Here is a 19141-nt window from a genome sequence, read left to right as displayed (position 1 = left end):
TGGCAGGATATGTTTACTAACCGAGAAACAATGCTACACTGGCTGAGAATGTGTGTGGGAAGTGGCTTTGTCTGCATGCTGGGCACTAGACAGGTTCCGTACAATCGACGAAAACGGAACCAAAAAATTGACGAAAAAAGTCGGCCCAAACCGAAATCGGCGATAACAGAGATCGATGAAAATGGAGGGTTCACTGTATTGGAGTGGGAGTAGGGTAATATCTTGCAAAGGGATTCAGTGAAACCAGTTAGCCGGACTTGAGTTCTGGAAGTGGGACCTACAATGCATGCACTTTAAAGAGGGGTTTGGGATATTGGCTGTTTGGAGTGACATCTAAACTGTCATATCTGAGCGCCTCTTCAAAGACTGTATCTGATTATGTATGAACGATGGTGAAAGTGTTGAATGATGATGAAAGTTTTTTCTTTCTTTTGGTTTTTTCTTTCTTTTTGGGTCACCCTGCCTCGGTGGGAAACAGCCATTGTGTTAAAAAATTATTTTTGTTTATATTTATTGTAAATTTACTTAAATTTATATTTATGAATTTGAGCAACATCATTCATAACCTTGGACAACATCATTCATATTCTGAGTTGCAGATTTCCAGTGTTGTCTCTAAGCTTGGTATTGTGCCTCTTTAAATCTTCCTCTCTCTTGCTTTGTTTCACTTTTATTGGAAAGATGATTGAGGCTTCACCATTTTGTGTGCTGAATGTTCTGCACAGGGTGTCTGTTGTCATTTTGTTTTTGGTCTTTCCATGATCATTTAAAGACATCAGTTGGTGAATTGTTAAATGTGAGACACTGTACTGTATGTCCGCTTGTGAACCCATTCATACATACCTTTATCAAGATCCACAGACTTTGTGCTATGCTAGATTTTCTTTTTTTCTCTCAACAAGTCGGCCATCTCCCACTGAGGCAGGGTGACCCAAAAAGAAAGAAAATACTTTCATTAACATTCAACACCTTACCTCACTCATACATAATCACTGTCTTTGCAAAGGTGCCCAGATACGACAGTGTTTTTTTTTTTTTTTTTTTTTTTTTTTTTTTATACACAAGGTTTGACAAGGTTAAGGATTCCTAGCTTTATTGACAAGCTAAGAGCTGTTACCTTACATCAGCTCATTTGAAAGCATTTTTATTGTTATGAAACATACAAGTATTTTTATTGTTATGAAACATACTGTGGAGAAATTTTCTCCAGGAGGGGGGTATCAGCCCCCTTCAGCCCCCTTCAGCCCTTTCAGCCCTGAGGGGCCACTAGAAGGGGCGAGCGTCTTGTTTACTGCTAGAGTGAGTAATTGATCACAGATGCCGTATGCGTGGTCAAATGACCTCTGCTCCTTGCAGCGGTGTTGCAAAGTGTATTTTTATAAGAGACAGTACATCTCTTACTTAGCAGGACAATTAAGGAAAATCCTGCTCCCACTTTATTACCATAGTAAAAATAGTGTACATTGTTGTCTCTGCTTAAGACAGCAAGAAACAAACATTCTGCTTTGCTTCATCGAGGAGGTGACAAGGATGCAAGGTACTAGGTCAGCGTTTTTTTTGTGTATTAGGGCAGTGACGGCATGGAGCGGTGTGACGACGCCAGACTATCTTTGACTCTACTACGAGTGACACTGACGCTAGGATAACCAGCAAAGAACACAGATCTGTGCGTTAGTGTGAACAAAGTGTCTCTAACACAAACACTTAGAGAAGTGTGATCAGCTTCTCTTGTGATACATTGTGAACAATAAAGACGAATCTTGTTGAACATAGTGTACCAGTGTGCGTTTCCTAGACAATGGAAGACGTGGACATCCAAGGACACTTCAGCTTCTATCAAGTCACCGATATCTGTCGAAGGTGTTGAGAACACCATAGCTCACGTTACAAAGAGCAAGGTATGTTACGAATTTCTTGTAGATCGGGGGATTGCGCAATTCTTGAGTCACAAGGAGTTTGTAATCAACCTATAATCGGCAGTAAGGTGTGGACTTTTGAGTCCAAACAAGTAAGTATTCGTCGGCCATCATCGAATGAAATATGCTGGCATAACACCCCCTAGGGGTAATTTATACTTACAAATTGTATCTCTTGACAGCCCACTGTTGTGATGGTTTCGACAGCTTCTAGACCTCGTCTGCAGGGGCGGCTGTGTAGACGATTTGCTGTCATTTATCAGCTAAGTGTTTATATTTATAATATATAATAAACACAGCAGGTAAGGCCAAATTCTCAACAGAATTATTGGTCGTGCTCGAACCGGATAAAGACCACACTGTGGTCCAAATATGTTGTACTACAGTGTACAAATAACCTATGAGCCAAGGTCCTTCGAAAAAAGCTGTAAAACTAGTGTTTTACAATATAAATCAGTATAAATGAGTCCCTCCAGACTCAATCACAGAGAATGGGCAGCCAAAAGAAAACGGGCGCTCACCCAGCGTTCACCCAAAAGAAAACGGGCGCTCACCCAGCGGACACCCAAAGAAAACGGGAGCTGGGTGACTCACCCACACCCTGCAACCACTGCTCCAATCTCGAGAAAATGCTGATTAATACAACAACTACCCAAATGATGTTGTTTGTCTGAGTGTATATATACACATAGTGTTTATAATGTTTATAGACAGAAATTAAGAGACAAGATTGTGTTAAAGTTTGTTTCTTATAGATCTACCTGTTATATTAAAGGAACTTATATATAAAGTGTAAGCTTTCAAATATATATTAACAGTGAAATTTATATATGTGTAAGTAATATTCACGTGTGATTACAGTTATACAGTGACATTTATAGTGTATAGTGAATGAAGTGTATAACATCGTTATTTACAATTAATCATCGTGGGCAGGCTGACACAGCAAACTCGAGCCGTAAACATCAGCCACATGTACTCTGTACCTTCATGGTCATTAACCCTGAGGTTAAGCTTAGTGGGTCAGTAGTGTCTGACTCGATTATTGCTGACTTAAGCATAACAAAAACTCAGCTGTCTATAGCAGTACAGTGTTTTAAACACTCTAAGTGTGGTGCTAGAATTTTCAGTATACCATTAAAATGGCTTGTTTGAAAACTCAGTTTCAGTCTTTACAGACTAAGATTACACAATTAGAAAATCTAATTTCAGTCTGTCTAGGATTAACTCAAGATACAAACATAGATTTTGATGATCTTGAGGTCAAGTTTGAATTATTTACACAACGTCTGGAAATAATTAATTCAGACTATACAGATTATGAAAATAAATTTCTTGAATCAGATCCATCTGAAGATGAAATTAAAAATGTTTTGGATACTTTTAGTGATCAACAATTAAGGTGGACAGGAGTACAGGCTATCTGCCGTAAAACTCTGTCACAGAGACCTACTACTAGTGGTCAAGCACCTGTTACACCTGTAACAACAAGTGTCCCATTACCAAGCTTACCTACATTGTCATTACCTATTTTCCAAGGTCATAATTATGAAGAATTCATTAGTGGTTTTCAATCCATAGTAAATTCACGAACTGACATAGATGAGATTGCTAAGTTCAATTACCTTAAATGTCTTGTGAAGGGAGAACCCTATGAACTGATTAAGTCATTTCCGGTGGTTAAAGGTAATTATCAAATAGCCTTACGTGTCTTAGCAGACAATTACTTCGATGCTGACAAGGCTAGAGTTAGACATGCAGTCTTAATATCAAGCTTGAAGCCACCCAAACATTGTTTTTCAGACTTACAGGCATTTAGAATTACATTAGACAATAGTCTCAGATCTCTAGATGCTAAATATGACCTAAGACAATGTGATTGGTTTATCAGTGGTATTGTACAAGATAAGTTGTCACCACAAACTATTGAACGATTAAATATTATGTTCAATAAACGCTATTTCACTTGTGAGGAAATTAGCAATGGTTTACAAACAATAGTTTCATGCATGCAAGCAACGAGACAAGATGAAAAATCCACAAATCCCGTGGATAATAAACCTTCAACTCAGTATAAAAAGAGTATAACTACTCCCACTAAACCACATAATGGGAAATCCCATATAGGCATTTATCAAGCTGTGAATACAACAGACAGTAAACAGACTGTCATACATAAACGTACTCCAAAATGTGTACTTTGTGATGGAACACATTGGGCACAGTATTGTATTCAATACACATCAATGGAGGCACGTAAACAACGTGTTCATCAGCTGAAAAGATGCATCAAGTGTTTAGGTGAACACAAGGGAGGAAAATGCTCACTGAAGTGTTTTAAATGCAAGGGTATGCATCATACAGCACTATACCCAAATACTTTTGCTGAACAGCAGCAGACTTCCACAGAATCAAGAAGTCAACAAGCAACAGCATTAAATGTGAGAGATAAGTTTAAAGCAACTGCTCTCCCGATAGCTCGAGTTGAGTTATCTAATAAATTACACAAAACCAATGTGCTAACACTATTTGATCAAGGCTCACAAAGGTCCTTCATAAGAAGAACAGTGTTGCAGAAACTGAATAAACAACCCTATGCCAAAATACAGTTAGATATAGCTGGTTTTTTCCACAATTCTGGTAAACAGACATATGACCTAGCCAAAATCACTGTTGGTCTAGGAAACAGGAAAAAGACAGTAGAAGCTGTGGTAGTAGATGATTTGCCTAAGTCTGTGCAGATCCAGGGATTAAAAGAAACAGTTGCAGCACTGAAAGCAGCTAAGGTCAAGTTAGCCTGTCCTGACATACAGACGGACACAATTAGTCCAATTGATTTAATCATTGGAAGTGATTATTATCACTGTTTTGTGCAAAATATAGTAAGTAAACATGATGTTCACTTGCTGAAAACAGCAGGAGGCCACATGATATGTGGTCCCATTCCCTCTCAAAGTGGGAAAGAAGCTGATATTGATTCAGTGGAAAATGTACTAGTTACGAGAATAACCGCTGATCATGTACCACAGCAAAAATTATCATTACTGGAAGAAATGAATGAACCAATTGATAAGTTGTGGGATTTAGATGCGATAGGTATTGATGTAAATAAACCAAGCCCACAAGAGTCTCAGACTTATAACCAATATTTGGACACTGTCAAATATAAAGATGGACAGTATTGGGTCAGGTTACCATGGAAATTAAATCCACCACATCTACCTAGCAATTATCGCATGGCTTTCGGACAGATGAAAGCACAAATACATGAGCTCAGGAAGAATCCAGAGCTACTGACTGTCTATGATAATATCATACAAGAACAGTTGGACAATAAATTCATTGAGGAAATAGTCGAAGATAAGTTGAAGACAAACGCTCATTATCTCCCGCACCATGGAGTCAGAAAAGATTCTGAAACCACTCCACTACGTGTTGTATATAATTGCAGCGCACGTGCAAATAAAGATGTAGCAAGTCTTAATGACTGTCTGATGACCGGACCCTCACTAACTGAGAAGCTTGGAGACGTGCTTATGAAATTTCGCACAAACCCATATGCCTACACGGCTGATATTTCCAAGGCTTTCTTAAGAGTAGGACTACAAGAAATAGATAGAGATTATACTCGATTCTTGTGGCCTGAAAATCCACATGATCCTCAAAGTCCTGTGAAAACTTATCGTTTCAAATCAGTATTATTTGGTGCAACATCCTCTCCATTCTTATTAGAAGCTACTCTAAATACACATTTGAAGAAATCTGAAAGTCCCTTCAAAGAAGTCTTAAAGAAAAGTTTCTATGTGGACAATCTTCAAGGTACTGTGAATAAAGAGGATGATTTGAAATCCTTATACAGAGAAGCTAATAAGGAGATGAAAGAAGCAAATATGCCTCTAAGGATGTGGAATACAAATTCAATGCAATTAAGGGAACTTATCAAAGAAGATTTCCCTGAAACTGAAATTCCTGATTGCAACAATATGCTGGGACTTAATTGGAACACACAGGAAGATACTTTGAGTCTCAAAAGGATAAACAATAAGTCATGCAGTACACTCACTAAACGTAGTTTACTGTCAGAGGTATCACAATGTTTTGATCCTCTAGGACTCGTCTCACCAATTACCATAAAGGGTAAAATGCTTATGCAAGATGCATGGAAGCTCAAATTTGGATGGGATGAGAACTTGCCTCTAGAAATGAGTCAAGCATGGGATGAAATATCCAAGGAGTTTAAACAACTTCATCAAATTAAATTTCCCAGACAAATAGGTCAAGAGGGAAACAATTACACATTACATGTGTTCTGTGATGCGTCAACCAGAGGTTATGGCGCTGTAGCTTACATGAGTAATGCTGAAGGAAGTACACTAATTACTTCAAAGGCCAGGGTAGCACCCTTGAAGGTCAGAACAGTACCACAATTGGAACTGACAGCACTCTATGTAGGTACAAAATTAGCTGTCTATCTCAACAAAGTACTTGATCATCTCACTATTGAGAAAACCGTGATCTGGAGTGATAATGAGGCAGTTCTCCAGTGGTTAAGAAATAATAAGAGTAAGCTGGTCTATGTACAGAACAGAGTAGCAGAAATAAAAGAGATGCAGAGAGATTATCTCTTTCTCCACGTCTCTACCCAAGAGAATCCAGCTGACATGTTGTCACGTGGTGTCCCACTTAAGAAATTTGTGAATAATAAATTATGGCTCCACGGACCGAACTGGCTCTCTAATGAAAATAACTGGCCTCAGCAAAAAGCTCACATTATGCCAGAAGAAACAGTCTGCTTGAACACAGCAGAAATAAGTTGTGTAAATACTGCAGACACAACAGAAATAGTCATTGATGGATCTAATTACTCATCTTTGGGTAAACTCTTAAGAGTTACAGCTCTTGTCTTTAAATTCATTAAAGGAATAAAACCTGATTATGAATGTCTTGAACCCATTAAATACTGGGTGAAACTAATACAGAAAGATGTTTTCTCTACAGAATATAAATTTCTAGAAACACAAGATAAATCCCCAAAGAAACCTGTCATGATTAATTCTTTAGGACTTTATCTCGACTCAGAAAAGATTATGAGATGTCGAGGAAGAATTCATAATTCTTCACTACCTAAAGAAGCCATACATCCAATATTGATCCCCAAGAATCATTGGCTAACAAAACTGATTGTGCAAAACGCCCACAGTAACGTGTTACATGGTGGGGTAGCTGACACACTTTGTCATATACGACAATCCTACTGGATACCTCAAGGTCGACAAAGTGTGAAAAAACAAATAAAGGACTGTATTACTTGTCGTCACTACGATATGCGAGTATGTCAGTATCCAGGTCCACCTCCATATCCCTCTGAAAGAGTTTGTCATATCACTCCATTTGAGGTGACAGGTGTAGATTATACTGGACCAATAATTTTAACCAAAACAGTTGACAAAGTTCCCATCAAGGTGTACATCTGTTTGTTCACTTGTGCTACAACTAGAGCAGTACATCTAGAAGTAGCCACTGACATGTCTGCTGAAACCTTTATCAAATTATTCAGAAGGTTTGCAGCCAGAAGGGGATGTCCAAGACTGATGATTTCAGATAATGCAACGAACTTTGTTGCTGGTGCTGCTTATATAAGCAAGATCTTTGATCAACCAGAAGTACAACAGATGCTGAATCAACGCAGATGTCGTTGGAGATACATTCCTCCTAAATCTCCATGGCACGGCGGATTTTATGAAAGAATGATCGGCATTGTAAAGCGTTGTTTAAGGAAAACTCTTCATCGTCAGAGAATAGACTTAAAAGAATTCCGTACAGTTGTGACTGAAATAGAAAATAGAGTCAACAACAGACCTCTAACTTAGGTTACCGATGATCTGGACAATTTAGAAGTGTTAAGTCCATCTCATTTATTCCATGGCAAAAGGCTCGAACCTGTTCCTCCCATGAATGATAAAGAAATCATAGAGGATCCTACTTATTTCGAACCTGAGCAACTCAGACTTAAATTCAAACACCTTAATAAAGTGATTGAACGTTGGGAGAAAATTTGGCGAGAAGACTATCTCACCTCATTGAGAGAACACTTCTATGGAGCTGGTATTCCTGAAAATCATAAGTCCTTAAGACCTGGTGACATAGTGATTATCGACAATGATGGTCCGAGGTCCCAATGGCCACTTGGAAAAATTGTGACCATATATCCTGATGCAAATGGAATCATCAGGACAGTTGATGTTTTGAGCAAAGGTGTAGTGAATAAGCGGACAATAAATAAACTAGTGCCGTTAGAATTACACAGTGTTGAAAACAAAATTAGTGATTCTCCAGAAACCACACAGACTAAAGCTGTTCAGAAAAGACAAGCAGCAGTGGTGGCGAGTGAGAAAATTAAATTAATGTTAAGTGATGAATAGTTCACCTGCAGCGAACCTCCGCCGCCCCCCAGTGTGGAGAAATTTTCTCCAGGAGGGGGGTATCAGCCCCCTTCAGCCCCCTTCAGCCCTTTCAGCCCTGAGGGGCCACTAGAAGGGGCGAGCGTCTTGTTTACTGCTAGAGTGAGTAATTGATCACAGATGCCGTATGCGTGGTCAAATGACCTCTGCTCCTTGCAGCGGTGTTGCAAAGTGTATTTTTATAAGAGACAGTACATCTCTTACTTAGCAGGACAATTAAGGAAAATCCTGCTCCCACTTTATTACCATAGTAAAAATAGTGTACATTGTTGTCTCTGCTTAAGACAGCAAGAAACAAACATTCTGCTTTGCTTCATCGAGGAGGTGACAAGGATGCAAGGTACTAGGTCAGCGTTTTTTTTGTGTATTAGGGCAGTGACGGCATGGAGCGGTGTGACGACGCCAGACTATCTTTGACTCTACTACGAGTGACACTGACGCTAGGATAACCAGCAAAGAACACAGATCTGTGCGTTAGTGTGAACAAAGTGTCTCTAACACAAACACTTAGAGAAGTGTGATCAGCTTCTCTTGTGATACATTGTGAACAATAAAGACGAATCTTGTTGAACATAGTGTACCAGTGTGCGTTTCCTAGACAATGGAAGACGTGGACATCCAAGGACACTTCAGCTTCTATCAAGTCACCGATATCTGTCGAAGGTGTTGAGAACACCATAGCTCACGTTACAAAGAGCAAGGTATGTTACGAATTTCTTGTAGATCGGGGGATTGCGCAATTCTTGAGTCACAAGGAGTTTGTAATCAACCTATAATCGGCAGTAAGGTGTGGACTTTTGAGTCCAAACAAGTAAGTATTCGTCGGCCATCATCGAATGAAATATGCTGGCATAACACCCCCTAGGGGTAATTTATACTTACAAATTGTATCTCTTGACAGCCCACTGTTGTGATGGTTTCGACAGCTTCTAGACCTCGTCTGCAGGGGCGGCTGTGTAGACGATTTGCTGTCATTTATCAGCTAAGTGTTTATATTTATAATATATAATAAACACAGCAGGTAAGGCCAAATTCTCAACACATACAAGCAAGGAACAGGATGAAGTTGGAGCCATCTGTGGGCCAGCATTTTCATCTGATCAACTGACTTTATCTCGTTTACATCACAATGCTGTACGAATGTGTTCTATACTCGAGTCATCCTGGGGATAAATGATCTCAGATGAAGTGATGTTCTGGAGAAGGGTATATAAAACATATATAAAGATATATATATCATATGTAGGTAGTCCTAGGTAGTAGGTTGGTAGACAGCAACTGCCCAGGGAGGTACTACCGTCCTGCCAAGTGAGTGTAAAACGAAAGCCTGTAATTGTTTTACATGATGGTAGGATTGCTGGTGTCCTTTTTTCTGTCTCATGAACATACAAGTTTTCAGGTACGTCTTGCTACTTCTACTTACACTTAGGTCACACTACACATACATGTACAAGCACATATATACACACCCCTCTGGGTTTTCTTCTATTTTCTTTCTAGTTCTTATTCTTGTTTATTTCCTCTTATCTCCATGGGGAAGTGGAACAGAATTCTTCCTCCGTAAGCCATGCGTGTTGTAAGAGGCGACTAAAATGCCGGGAGCAAGGGGCTAGTAACCTCTTCTCCTGTATATATTACTAAATGTAAAAGGAGAAACTTTCGTTTTTCCTTTTGGGCCACCCCGCCTCGGTGGGATACGGCCGGTGTGTTGAAAGAAAGAAAGAATGTAAGTAGTAGGCTGGTAAACAGCAACCACCCAGGGAGGTACTTCCTTCCTGCCAAATGAGTGTTAAAAGGAAGCCTGTACTTTTTTTTACATGATGGTAGGATTGCTGGTTTCTTTTTTCTGTCTCATAAACATGCAAGATTTCAGGTTCATCTTGCTACTTCTACACATACATGTACACATTTATATATACACACATCTGAGTTCTCTTTGATTTTGCCTTAATAGTTCTTGTTCTTATTGTTTTTCCTTTTATATCCATGGGGAAGTGGAACAAGAATCTTTCTCCGTAAGCCATGCGTGTTGTAAAAGTCAAGTAAAATACCGGGAACAATGGGCTAGTAACCCCTTTTCCCATATAGCCTACTAAAAGGAAAAAGAAGAAAACCATCAAAGTGGGATGTTTGAATGTGCGTGGATGTTGTGCGAATGATAAAAAAGAGATGATTGTGGTTGTTATGAATGAGAAGAAGCTAGATGTCCTGGCTTTAAGTAAAACAAAGCTGAAGGGGGTGAGAGAGTTTCATTGGAGAGAAATAAATGGGATTAGGTCATGGGGTTTCAAATAGAGTTAGAGCTAAAGAAGGAATAGCAATAATGTTGTAGGATAAGTTATGGCAGGAAAAGAAGGAATATAAATGTGTAAATTCAAGGATTATGTGGAGTAAAATAAGGGTTTGAAGTGAAAAGTGGGTTACAGTAAGCATTTATGTACCTGGAAAAGAGAGAAGTGTAGAGGAGAGAGAGAGATTTTGGGAAATGCTGAGTGAGTGTGTGGGGAGTTGTGAACCTAGTGAGAGAGTACTTGTGGTTGGGGATCTCAATGCTAAAGTGGGTAAAAATGTTGTGGAGGGAGTACAGTAGTAGGTAAATTTGGGGTGCCAGGGGTAAATGAAAATGGGGAGCCTTTAGCTGAGCTAAGCGTAGAAAGAGGTTTGGTAATGAGTAATACATATTTTATGAAAAAGAGAGTAAATAAGTATACAAGGTATGATATAGCATGTAATGAAAGTTCGTTAGATTATGTATTGGTGGATAAAAGGTTGATGGGTAGGCTTCAGGATGTACATGTTTATAGAGGGGCAACTGATTTTTTATTTTTATTATCACACTGGCCGATTCCCACCAAGGCAGGGTGGCCCGAAAAAGAAAAACTTTCACCATCATTCACTCCATCACTGTCTTGCCAGAAGGGTGCTTTACACTACAGTTTTTAAACTGCAACATTAACACCCCTCCTTCAGAGTGCAGGCACTGTACTTCCCATCTCCAGGACTCAAGTCCGGCCTGCCGGTTTCCCTGAATCCCTTCATAAATGTTACTTTGCTCACACTCCAACAGCACGTCAAGTATTAAAAACCATTTGTCTCCATTCACTCCTATCAAACACGCTCACGCATGCCTGCTGGAAGTCCAAGCCCCTCGCACACAAAACCTCCTTTACCCCCTCCCTCCAACCCTTCCTAGGCCGACCCCTACCCCGCCTTCCTTCCACTACAGACTGATACACTCTTGAAGTTATTCTGTTTCGCTCCATTCTCTCTACATGTCCGAACCACCTCAACAACCCTTCCTCAGCCCTCTGGACAACAGTTTTGGTAATCCCGCACCTCCTCCTAACTTCCAAACTACGAATTCTCTGCATTATATTCACACCACACATTGCCCTCAGACATGACATCTCCACTGCCTCCAGCCTTCTCCTCGCTGCAACATTCATCACCCATGCTTCACACCCATATAAGAGCGTTGGTAAAACTATACTCTCATACATTCCCCTCTTTGCCTCCAAGGACAAAGTTCTCTGTCTCCACAGACTCCTAAATGCACCACTCACTCTTTTTCCCTCATCAATTCTATGATTCACCTCATCTTTCATAGACCCATCCGCTGACACGTCCACTCCCAAATATCTGAATACGTTCACCTCCTCCATACTCTCTCCCTCCAATCTGATATTCAATCTTTCATCACCTAATCTTTTTGTTATCCTCATAACCTTACTCTTTCCTGTATTCACCTTTAATTTTCTTCTTTTGCACACCCTACCAAATTCATCCACCAATCTCTGCAGCTTCTCTTCAGAATCTCCCAAGAGCACAGTGTCATCAGCAAAGAGCAGCTGTGACAACTCCCACCCTGTGTGTGATTCTTTATCTTTTAACTCCACGCCTCTTGCCAAGACCCTCGCATTTACTTCTCTTACAACCCCATCTATAAATATATTAAACAACCACGGTGACATCACACATCCTTGTCTAAGGCTTACTTTTACTGGGAAAAAATTTCCCTCTTTTCTACATACTCTAACTTGAGCCTCACTATCCTCGTAAAAACTCTTCACTGCTTTCAGTAACCTACCTCCTACACCATACACTTGCAACATCTGCCACATTGCCCCCCTATCCACCCTGTCATACGCCTTTTCCAAATCCATAAATGCCACAAAGACCTCTTTAGCCTTATCTAAATACTGTTCACTTATATGTTTCACTGTAAACACCTGGTCCACACACCCCCTACCTTTCCTAAAGCCTCCTTGTTCATCTGCTATCCTATTCTCCGTCTTACTCTTAATTCTTTCAATTATAACTCTACCATACACTTTACCAGGTACACTCAACAGACTTATCCCCCTATAATTTTTGCACTCTCTTTTATCCCCTTTGCCTTTATACAAAGGAACTATGCATGCTCTCTGCCAATCCCTAGGTACCTTACCCTCTTCCATACATTTATTAAATAATTGCACCAACCACTCCAAAACTATATCCCCACCTGCTTTTAACATTTCTATCTTTATCCCATCAATCCCGGCTGCCTTACCCCCTTTCATTTTACCTACTGCCTCACGAACTTCCCCCACACTCACAACTGGCTCTTCCTCACTCCTACAAGATGTTATTCCTCCTTGCCCTATACACGAAATCACAGCTTCCCTATCTTCATCAACATTTAACAATTCCTCAAAATATTCCCTCCATCTTCCCAATACCTCTAACTCTCCATTTAATAACTCTCCTCTCCTATTTTTAACTGACAAATCCATTTGTTCTCTAGGCTTCCTTAACTTGTTAATCTCACTCCAAAACTTTTTCTTATTTTCAACAAAATTTGTTGATAACAGCTCACCCACTCTCTCATTTGCTCTCTTTTTACATTGCTTCACCACTCTCTTAACCTCTCTCTTTTTCTCCATATACTCTTCCCTCCTTGCATCACTTCTACTTTGTAAAAACTTCTCATATGCTAACTTTTTCTCCCTTACTACTCTCTTTACATCATCATTCCACCAATCGCTCCTCTTCCCTCCTGCACCCACTTTCCTGTAACCACAAACTTCTGCTGAACACTCTAACACTACATTTTTAAACCTACCCCATTCCTCTTCGACCCCATTGCCTATGCTCTCATTAGCCCATCTATCCTCCAATAGCTGTTTATATCTTACCCTAACTGCCTCCTCTTTTAGTTTATAAACCTTCACCTCTCTCTTCCCTGATGCTTCTATTCTCCTTGTATCCCATCTACCTTTTACTCTCAGTGTAGCTACAACTAGAAAGTGATCTGATATATCTGTGGCCCCTCGATAAACATGTACATCCTGAAGTCTACTCAACAGTCTTTTATCTACTAATACATAATCCAACAAACTACTGTCATTTCGCCCTACATCATATCGTGTATACTTATTTATCCTCTTTTTCTTAAAATATGTATTACCTATAACTAAACCCCTTTCTATACAAAGTTCAATCAAAGGGCTCCCATTATCATTTACACCTGGCACCCCAAACTTACCTACCACACCCTCTCTAAAAGTTTCTCCTACTTTAGCATTCAGGTCCCCTACCACAATTACTCTCTCACTTGGTTCAAAGGCTCCTATACATTCACTTAACATCTCCCAAAATCTCTCTCTCTCCTCTGCATTCCTCTCTTCTCCAGGTGCATACACGCTTATTATGACCCACTTCTCGCATCCAACCTTTACTTTAATCCACATAATTCTCGAATTTACACATTCATATTCTCTTTTCTCCTTCCATAACTGATCATTTAACATTACTGCTACCCCTTCCTTTGCTCTAACTCTCTCAGATACTCCAGATTTAATCCCATTTATTTCCCCCCACTGAAACTCTCCTACCCCCTTCAGCTTTGTTTCGCTTAGAGCCAGGACATCCAACTTCTTTTCATTCATAACATCAGCAATCATCTGTTTCTTGTCATCCGCACTACATCCACGCACATTTAAACAACCCAGTTTTATAAAGTTTTTCTTCTTCTCTTTTTTAGTAAATGTATACAGGAGAAGGGGTTACTAGCCCATTGCTCCCGGCATTTTAGTCGCCTCATACGACACGCATGGCTTACGGAGGAAAGATTCTTTTCCACTTCCCCATGGACAATAGAAGAAATAAAAAAGAACAAGAGCTATTTAGAATAAGGAGAAAAACCTAGATGTATGTATATATATATATGCATGTGCGTGTCTGTGAAATGTGACCAAAGTGTAAGTAGGAGTAGCAAGATATCCCTGTTATCTAGCGTGTTTATGAGATATGATATATCGTTTTATTATTTAGTCGTAGCTACAGTTAAAGAGGTAGATGAGACAAAAGGAAAATGGCAACAGCAAGTAAGAGAGAGGTGAAAGTGTATAAACTAAGGGAGGAGGAAGTTAGGGTGAAATATAAGCAAGTACATATTGGCAGAAAGGTAGGCTAGTGCAAATATGAGTAATGGTGGGGTTGAAGAGGGTTGGAATAGTTTTAAAAAATGAAGTACTAGAATGTGGGGCAGAAGTTTGTGGTTATAGGAGAGTGGGTGCAGGAGGAAAGAGGAGTGATTGGTGGAATGATGAAGTAAAAGGTGTGATAAAAGAGAAAAGGATAGTTTATGAGAGGTTTTTACACAGCAGAAGTGTTATAAGAAGAGCAGAGTATATTGAGAGTAAAAGAAAGGTGAAGAGAGTGATGAGAGAGTGCAAAATGAGAGCAAATGATAGAGTGGGAGAGGCACTGTCAAGAAATTTTGCAGAAAATAAAAAATTTTGGAGTGAGATAGACATGTTAAGAAAACCTAGGGAACGAATGGATTTGTCAGTTAAAAACAGAGTATGGGAGTTAATAGATGGGGAGCTGGAGGTATTGGGTAAATGGCGGGAATATTTTGAGGAACTTTTAAATGTTGATGAAGAAAGGGAGGCGGTAATTTCGTGCACTGGCCAGGGAGTTATAACATCTTTTAGGAGTGAAGAAGAGCAGGATGTGAGTGTTGGGGAGGCGCATAAGGCATTACGTAGAATGAAAAGGGGTAAAGCAGCTGGAATGGATGGGATCATGACAGAAATGTTAGAAGCAGGGGGGGATATAGTGTTGGAGTGGTTGGTATTTTTGTTTAATGTATAAAAGAGGAGAAGGTACTTAGGGATTGGCAGAGAGCATGTATAGTTCCTTTATATAAAGGGAAGGGGGACAAAAGAGATGGTAAAAATTATAGGGGAATAAGTTTACTAAGTATACCAGGAAAAGTGTACGGTACGGTTATTATTGAGAGAATTAGAGATAAGACAGAGAGTAGGATTGTGGATGAGCATGGAGGCTTTAGAGTGGGTAGGAGATGTGTAGATCAAGTGTTTACATTGAAGCACATATGTGAACAGTATTTAGATAAAGGTAGGGAAGTTTTCATTGCATTTATGGATTTAGAAAAGGCATATGATAGAGTGGATAGGAAAGCAATGTGGCATATGTTGTAAGTGTATGAAATAGGTAGTAAGTTACTAAATGCTGTAAGGAGTTTTTATGAGGATAGTGAGGCTCAGGTTAGGGTGTGTAGGAGAGAGGGAGATTACTTCCCTGTAAAAGTAGGTCTTAAACAGGGTTGTGTAATGTCACCATGGTTGTTTAATATATTTATAGATGGGGTTGTGAAGGAGATAAATGCTAGGTTGTTGGGGAGAGGGGCGGAATTAAATTATGGGGAATCAAGTACAAAATGAGAGTTGACACAGTTACTTTTTGCTGATGATACTGTGCTTACGGGAGATTCTAAAGAAAAGTTGCAAAGGTTAGTGGACGAGTTTGGGATGGTGTGTAAAGGTAGAAAGTTGAAAGTGAACATAGATAAGAGTAAGTTGATGAGGGTATCAAACAATTTAGATAAAGAAAAATTGGATATCACATTGGAGAGAGGGAGTATGGAAGAAGTGAATGTTTTCAGATACTTGGGAGTTGACGTGTCAGTGGATGGGTTTATGAAGGATGAGGTTAACCTTAGAATTGGTGAAAGAAAAAAGGTGAGTGGTGCATTGAGGTGTATGTGGAGACAAATATACATTATCTATGGAGGGAATGTATGAAAGTAAAGTGGTACCAACACTCTTATATGGGTCCGGAGCTTGGGTTGTCAGTGCTGCAGTGAGGTGGTGGTTGGAGGCAGTGGAGATGTCCTGTCTAAGGGCAGTGTGTGGTGTAAATATTATGCAGAGAATTCGGAGTGTGGAAATTAGGAGAATATGTGGAGTTAATAAAAGTATTAGTCAGAGGGCTGAAGAGGGGTTGTTGAGGTGGTTTGGTCATATAGAGAGAATGGATCAAAGTAGAATGACATGGAGAGCGTATAAATCTGTAGGGGAAGGAAAGCGGGGTAGGAGTCAACTTCGAAAAGGTTGGAGGGAGGGGCTAAAGGAGGTTTCGTGGGCGAGGGGCTTGGACCTCCAGCAAGCGTGTCTGAGCGTGTTAGATAGGAGTGAATGGAGACAAATGGTTTTTGGGACCTGATGAGCTGTTGGAGTGTGAGGAGGGTAATAGTTAATGAAGGGATTCAGGGAAACTGGTTATTTTATATAGCCGGTCTTGAGTACTGGAAATGGGAAGCACAATGCCTGCACTTTAAAGGAGGGATTTGGGATATTGGCAGTTTGGAGTTATATGTTACATATCTTTATATATGCTTTTAAACTGTTGTATCTGGGCCCGCTTGCAAAGACAGTGATTATTTATGAGTGAGGTGAAAGTGTTGAATGATGATGAAAGTATTTTCTTTTTTGGGGATTTTCTTTCTTTTTGGGTCGCCCTGCCTCGATGGGAGATGGCCGACTTGTTGAAAAAAAAAAATGTATATATTATACCCCTTCAAACTGCCCATATCCCAAACCCCATCCATTAAAGTGCAGGCATTGTACTTCCCATTTCCAGTACTCAAGTCTGGCTATATAAAAATAACCATTTTCCCTGACTCCCTTCACTAAATATTGCCCTGCTCACACTCCAACAGCTTGTCAAGTCCCAAAAGCCATTTGTTTCCATTCACTCCTATCTAACACGCTCACACATGTTGCTGTAAGTCCAAACCCCTCGCCCACAAAACCTCCTTTACCCCCTCCCTCCAACCTTTTCGAGGACAACCCCTACCCCGTCTTCCTTCCCCTACAGATTTATATGCTTTCCAAGTCATTCTACTTTGATCCATTCTCTCTAAATGACCAAACCACCTCAACAACCCCTCTTCAGCCCTCTGACTAATACTTTTAGTAACTCTACTCCTCCTAATTTCCAAACTCCGAATTCTCTGCATAATATTTACACCACACATTGCCCTTAAACAGGACATCTGCACTGCCTCCAACCGCCTCCTCGCTGCAGCATTTGCAACCCAAGCTTCACACCCATATAAAAGTGCTGGTACCACTATACTTTCGTACATTTCCTTCTTTGCCTCCATGGATAATGTTTTTTGTCTCCACAGATACCTCAACTCATCCTTCATAAACCCATCCGCTGACAAGTAAACTCCAAAATATCTGAAAACATTCACTTCTTCCATACTACCTCTCTCCAATGTGATATCCAGTTTTTCTTTATCTAAATCATTTGATACCCTCGTCACCTTACTCTTATCTATGTTTACTTTCAACTTTCTACCTTTACACACCTTGATTTTGTGGTCATTTATTATTTTGAGTGTATCACTTTCACAATAAAGCTGCAAGAGTTTATCAGTGTGTCTCTTAGTATCATAAACATTGGCAGTACCTACATCGCATAGCCTAAATTTTCAATTGATATCCCAAAATTTACTTTTTTTCAATTTTATTCCCATTTCATAATTTTTTTTTTTTTAACATGCTGACTGTCTCCCACTGTGGCAGAGTAACCCAAGAAAGAAACACTTTAACCATCATTCACACTATCATTGTCTTGCCAGAGGCATGAAGGTACAACAGTTTAGATGTCACTCTAAACAGTAAATATCCCAACCCTCTCCATTAGAGAGCAGGCACTTGACTTTCCACCATCAGGACTCAAATCCGTCTAACCGGTTTCTCTGAATCCCTTTACAAAATATTACCCTGCTTACACTTCAATAGCTCGACAAGTCCCAGAAACCATTTGTCTCCACTCCTGTCTAACATGTTCACACACATACCTGCTGTATGTCTAAGCCCTTTGCACATAAAACCTTTACCTCCTCCCTCCATCCTTACCTAGGATGACACCTACCCTGCCTTCCCTCCACTACAGATTTATACACCCTCCAAGTCATTTCATAATTTTTAGTGTAATATTTTGCGACTTTATTTTGTTGCTTAGGCATTGCTAAGCAGTGACTAGACAAGCAAGGGAGAGTCCTAGATTTAAGTTACTTTTTTTTTCTCTCCTGATTTCTTGATTCTGGAAGGTTTAGAGAAAGCATTTTGAATTGATGATGTGTCTGAAGTTTGGATGAAGGCTCCTGTATTTGGCTACAACAGTGGCATACATAAAGTTAAGACAAGAAGAAATGCTATAACTCTTGATGCAAAAACAAAACCATGTATTTGTACATTTTCAGGCTGCAGCAAGTTTACCATTGACTAAAGGAGTGTTACCTCATCAGATAGGCTCTGCTGAAGCTAAGGTTAACAGTAAAGTTAACAAAACTCAACTTACTACATCCATTTCAGCACCTTCTGATGGTAAGTTACTAATCTTAAATTTTGTAATCCTCTTACTCTACCAAAATTATACTTGTTTCAGTTTTAAATTAAA

At 39.7% G+C, this 19141-nt stretch overlaps 1 protein-coding gene across 1 annotated transcript in view; it reads left to right on the top strand.

Moving 5' to 3' along the window:
• LOC128684078 (protein-associating with the carboxyl-terminal domain of ezrin) overlaps positions 1-19141 on the top strand; it is a 63998-nt gene that overhangs the window by 35869 nt on the left and 8988 nt on the right. Inside the window, exon 10 of the mRNA XM_070091175.1 lies at positions 18945-19068. Coding sequence (XP_069947276.1) covers positions 18945-19068 — 124 coding nt within the window. The remainder of the gene's footprint in view (positions 1-18944; positions 19069-19141) is intronic.

Source organism: Cherax quadricarinatus, chromosome 3 (assembly GCF_038502225.1).
Source record: "Cherax quadricarinatus isolate ZL_2023a chromosome 3, ASM3850222v1, whole genome shotgun sequence".
In the NCBI taxonomy this organism is placed as follows: domain Eukaryota; kingdom Metazoa; phylum Arthropoda; class Malacostraca; order Decapoda; family Parastacidae; genus Cherax; species Cherax quadricarinatus.
Note: the sequence above shows the minus strand (reverse complement) of the source record. Positions and strands in the feature narration are given on the sequence as shown.